This window comes from Grammomys surdaster, unplaced genomic scaffold, assembly GCF_004785775.1.
Source record: "Grammomys surdaster isolate TR1022 unplaced genomic scaffold, NIH_TR_1.0 126013, whole genome shotgun sequence".
NCBI lineage: Eukaryota > Metazoa > Chordata > Mammalia > Rodentia > Muridae > Grammomys > Grammomys surdaster.
This window is the reverse complement of record NW_021620828.1, coordinates 1,171,525-1,176,808: the sequence shown is the minus strand read 5'-3', so window position 1 is coordinate 1,176,808 and position 5,284 is coordinate 1,171,525. Positions and strand designations below refer to the sequence as shown.

At 50.8% G+C, this 5,284-nt stretch overlaps 1 protein-coding gene across 2 annotated transcripts in view; it reads left to right on the top strand.

Moving 5' to 3' along the window:
- The window catches only part of Plekhg6 (pleckstrin homology and RhoGEF domain containing G6), a 17,439-nt gene that overhangs the window by 4,459 nt on the left and 7,696 nt on the right, over nt 1-5,284 (top strand). For both annotated transcript variants that reach the window (XM_028754377.1, XM_028754379.1), the window contains exons 5-12: nt 350-514; nt 879-974; nt 1,189-1,239; nt 1,535-1,684; nt 3,145-3,255; nt 3,427-3,576; nt 3,775-3,912; nt 4,214-4,333. In XM_028754377.1, the coding sequence (XP_028610210.1) occupies nt 350-514; nt 879-974; nt 1,189-1,239; nt 1,535-1,684; nt 3,145-3,255; nt 3,427-3,576; nt 3,775-3,912; nt 4,214-4,333 (981 nt within the window). The remainder of the gene's footprint in view (nt 1-349; nt 515-878; nt 975-1,188; nt 1,240-1,534; nt 1,685-3,144; nt 3,256-3,426; nt 3,577-3,774; nt 3,913-4,213; nt 4,334-5,284) is intronic.

The window sequence follows — 5,284 nt, the reverse complement described above, 5'->3', positions numbered from 1 at the left end:
TCTTTCTTTCTTTCTTTCTTTCTTTCTTTCTTTCTTTCTTTCTTTCTTTCTTTCCTTAAGAAAATCAATTCTTCAAGACCATTCTGAGAAGTCTGCCCCCACCTCCATTCTGAATTAGGAAACTTCCAGAAGGAATTGTTCTAGTCAGGGAGATCCCTTCAAACCCCTCTACCCTGGGATCTTTCTGCAGTCAAAACTGTAACTTCATTTCCTGGGCAATAACAAACCTATCTGTTGCCCTACCAGGCACATGTGTGTATACATGTGTGCGCACACAGCCTTTTCAGAGCCTGGGCACCAGAAGTTGAGGGTGTGTCAGGCTGACTAACCATCTCCCCTGCTCCCCTAGGAAGTCACCAAAGCCCATGAACTAGAAGTGAGACTGCATACATTCAGCATGTTCGGGATGCCCCGCCTGCCACCGGAGGACCGGAGACACTGGGAGATAGGAGAGAGAGGTGACAGTGTCCTGACCATGGAAAAGTCCTGGAAGGAGCTGGTGCCGGGACACAAGGTGAGCTTGAAACGGTATACATCCCCATAACGCATCAGACCCCCCTCCATGCACACGTCCATATATCTCAAGACAAAGGCCTCGGGATACAGCATGTAGAGGGGAAAACCTCCAGAGATCTTGTTCAGATCCCAGCTCTGCCACCAAGCAGTGACTCCTTGGTTAGGATGGAGGACACCCCCGCCCTGAGCCTCACTTGCATTATATGGAAAATGGGGGTGATGCCTCCTACAAACTAGAGGACTGGCTAAGATGAAAAGGTCCTGGGTAAACGGACCATAACCCGTGTTGTGGATCTAGGACTTAACAAATGGCACCTGGTCTCATCAGCGTTCCCCAAGTAAACCAGCACTGTCTCCCTCAGGAGATGAGCCGAGAGCTTTGCCACCAGCAGGAAGCACTGTGGGAGCTCCTGACCACTGAGCTGATCTACGTGAGAAAGCTCAAGATCATGACTGACGTGAGCCACCTTCAACCCCATCTCCTCCCTACCTGGGTCCTTAGTACTGTCTCTGTCCTCCCACGGCGGAAGGGCTGGGATGAGGGCTGGGAGGCAGGAATTCAAGCCCTGGTTTCAGACCTGCTCAAGGGAGAGGAGACTAAAGATGGCAGTGCTGGGGGGACCCTGAAGGAGGAAGGTCAGGGGCTGAGCCCATCTTCCTCCTTGCCTCTAGCTCCTGGCAGCTGGTCTGCTGAATTTGCAGCGGGTGGGACTGCTGACTGAGGTGAGTGGAAGCATAGAAGGAGGCAGGGCCACAGCGAGCCCTCCAGGCTGCGCAGTCTGGGATGCCCCTAGTTTTCCTATATTTCCCATTTGCATTAGATCCTCAGCTGGCCAAGGCCCCTAGCTCCCCTGGTGTCATAGGGCGGGGGTGGGTGGGTAGTGGGACTCCCTAGGATCTTCCAGGACACTGTCAGACCCTTCCCCTTCTCCCCAGCCCTGTCACTGAGGCTGAAAGTCTACATGTCTCTTCTTGACTGTGACAAAAGTCTGTTACTGAGTTCTGCTCACTCCTCCAGGTGTCAGCTGAGACCCTGTTTGGAAATGTCCCCAACCTGATTAGAGCCCACCGGAGATTTTGGGAGGAAGTGATGCAGCCCATTCTGGAAGACACTCGTGCCTCAGGCCAACCTTTGGACCCTGTCAGCTTACAAAATGGCTTCCTGACAGTGAGTCTGGGGAGACCCAGAAAGAGCAGGATGAGGACAACCCAAAAGAATCCACAGGGCCCAGCCAGTCGAACTCTAAAATATAACCACATCTCCTTCACTCCATTCCGCAAGTGTGACATGTCCCAAAGGCTCTTTGGTCTTCTAGGGACTTTTAAGAGATGAAAATATACCTAAGAGGTGGGGGAGGGGTGCTCTCACCAGCTCTACAGTTTGTATTTGTGTTCCTTTTTAATTTTTATTTATTATTTTATTATTATTTTGGGGGTTTTGTTATGGTTTTGTTGTTTTTGTTGTGATTTTGGTTTGGTTTGGGTTTTTTGTTTGTTTGGTTGGTTGGGTTTTTTTGGGGGTTTGTTTTGTTTGTTTTGTTTTGTTTGTTTGTTTGTTTGTTTTTTGAGATAGAGTCTCCTATGTAGCCCTGGCTATTCTGGAACTCACTCTGTAAATCAGGCTGGCCTCAAAATCACAGAGATCTGCCTGCCTCTGCCTGCCTCTGCCTGCCTCCTGAATGCTGAGATTAAAGGCATGTACCATCTCCACCTGTTTTTGTTTTGTCTTAAAGGCAGTGTTGCCCAGGCTAACCTCAAATTCAAGCTCTTCCTGCCTTAGCTCTTCAAGTGTTGTGATAACAAGTGTGTATCACTCAGCAGCTATAAAATATTAAGTATTTCATTGAGACCCAGCAGCCAACAGCTAAGAGCAAGAATGAGGTCTAAGGACTAGAGCGGTGGCTCAGTGGTTTCAAACACTTGCTGCTCCTGCAAAGGACTTGGATCTGCTTCCCAGCACCTACACGGTGGCTCACAAGCATCTGTAACTGGCTCAAGGGGACCTGGGCTGACCTCTAAGAAAACAGGAAGGCACATGCTGCACATATACACATGCAGATGAAGCACTCATACACATAAAATAAATAGATTTAATAAAATGTCTCTTAAAGAATGCTGCCTAAGTAAGGAGATCCTGGATTGAATTGAATGTGAGAAAGAGAGCTAGCCTGGGGATAGACTTTCTTCCATAGTGTCTCTGGGTCAGCAGGAAACTTTGGGATGGGGTACAAAGCTAGTTCAGGTAGGTTCCTGGGAGCCTTGGCACCTTCTTCCTTCAGAGCAGGGCTTCTGGGCAACTTTCAGGTCATAGAAACAGGAGCCTCAGTGTCCCGAAAACAAGTCAGGTTGAATTATTGATGGTGAGAGAGTCCAGAGGAGCAGGCACAGCCAGGGCCACAGAGAGAATGAACTCCAGGGGTGGCCAGGGTCTGCCTCTCAGGGGGTCGGTTCCTCTCTGGAGCACAGAATGAAGGGTCTGGCTGTGGGAAATGTCTTGGGAGGAAGAAGCTGGCAGAGGCTTCACTGAGGAGTTGCGTGAGTCTCTCTTCTCAGCCTGCAGCCATGTTCTACAGCCAGAGTTTATTCATGGCCTTCTCCTGCCTGCCCTTTCTTTATGTGTTCCTCTAGTTTGGTCAGCGGTTCCAGCCTTATGTCCAGTACTGCCTTCGAGTAAAGCAGACCATGGCTTACGCCCGGGAGCAGCAAGACACGAACCCTCTGTTCCACACCTTCGTGCAGGTGGGGTGCTGTGGCGCACAGGGGCGGGGGAGGGGGGCGGAGTGAGGGGGCGGGCACAATTGCACAGCCAGGTCGTGCCAGGCTTCGGTTAGGTGCAAGGCTGAGGCGGTTACTGGAGGTGCAAGCATAAGGGGCCCTGCAGACTCCTGAGCTCTACCCCGTCCCCTGCAGTGGTGCGAGAAACACAAGCGCTCGGGAAGACAGACGCTGGGTGACTTGCTCATCAAGCCTCACCAGCGCATCACCAAATACCCACTGCTGCTGCAGGCTGTGCTCAAGAGAAGCCCGGAGCCCCGAGCCCAAGAGGCCCTGAATGCCATGGTAGGTATTTAGGTGGGACCTAGGGTCCTCGTGTGGTGGGGCTGGCGGGAGACCGGTAAGAACTAATCTCTAGAGGTCCCCGAAGGTCTCATTCCTCCTACAGTGCTGACTGACTAGACCTATTTCAGAGTGCTGTGGCTACCACTGGGTTGGGAAGCTGGGCTCAGTTGTACCTCCTTCTGCTTCTCACACCCCAAGATCATAGCCGTGGAGTCCTTCCTGCGACACATAAATGGGCAGGTCCGTCAGGGTGAAGAGCAGGAGAGTTTAATGGCCGTGGCCCAGCGCATAGGACCCTATGAGGTGCTAGAGCCCTCCAGCGAGGAGGTGGAGAAGGTGAGGAAATGAACTCCAAAAATGCCAGGCTCCAGGGAAAGGAGATGTAGGAGCAGCCTGGCGGGAGAGGACCAAGGTACCTGAGTGCCACAGCTGGGTGTGTTCATCACTCCTTCCAGTGGGAGGAGCCCAAAGTGCGGGTGGAAAGAGTAAAGAGGGGACCCTGAGGTGTCTGCTGTGGCTAGAGGTACAGAAAGGATGGACTGGTCCCAGCACAAGGAACCACCACCGTGGGTTGGGATGGGGAGGCTCGCCTGCACGGTGCCCTGATCCCCTTTCCGCTTGCTCTCTGCTCCCTTAGAGCCTGCGTCCGTTCTCCACCCTGGATCTGATGACTCCTATACTAGGGGTTGCCCCTGAGTATACCAGGCAGCTGCTGCTGGAAGGGCCTGTGCGGGTGAAGGAAGGAAGAGAAGGGAAGGTGAGGGCACCATGCTCAGAGGTGACAGAAGGGACATGGAAGGACACGGGATGAGAGGCAAAGGAGCTGGAAATGGGGCTGGGGGAGGTGGCTTGGTTCATAAGGTCATTTGCTCTTTAGGCACGAGGACCTGGGGGTGGAGAGAAAGATAGCTCAGCAGGTAAGGGCACTTGCTACTCCTACAGAGGACATAGGTTCGGTTCTTAATATCCACATGGCAGCTCACGACTGTCTATAACTTCAGCTCAAGTGTCTGGCATATCTTCTGTCTTCCCCAGGCACTGCATACATGTGCCACACAGACAGATACATGAAGCCAAAACATCCATACACATAAAGTAAAACAAACAGGGCTGGAGAGATGGCTCAGTAATTTAGAGCACTGACTGCCCTTCCAGAGGTTCTGAGTTCAATTCCAGGCAACCACATGTAATGAGATCCGATGCCCTCTTCTGGTATTTCTAAAGACAGCTACCATGTACTCGTACACATTAAATAAATAAAAATTAAAATTAAAAGAAAACAAATAGCTCTTTCAAAGAAAGAAAAAAAAGATTATGAAGCTGTAGCTTACCAAACTGGATCCAAACATCAAACAAAATGAAACATGAGAACCTAAGTTTGAATCCTCAACACCTTCTTGAGGAACTGGGCCTAGGGGCTAGAGAGCTAACTCAGCAGCTAAGAGTGCTTGCTGGTCTTGCAGAGACCCAAGTTCAGTGGTCACCACCCACTGTCAGGGGCCTTATTACTGCCTGTAACTTTAGCTCCAGAGGATGATCTAAAACTCTCTTCCGGCCTCGCTGGGCACCTTCACTTACAAGCATCTACCCCACACAGACACATGTCACTAAATAAATGGTTTTTAAAATTATTTTATGTATATGTGTACACTGTAGATGTATATGTGTACACTGTAGATGTCTATGTGTACACTGTAGATGTCTATGT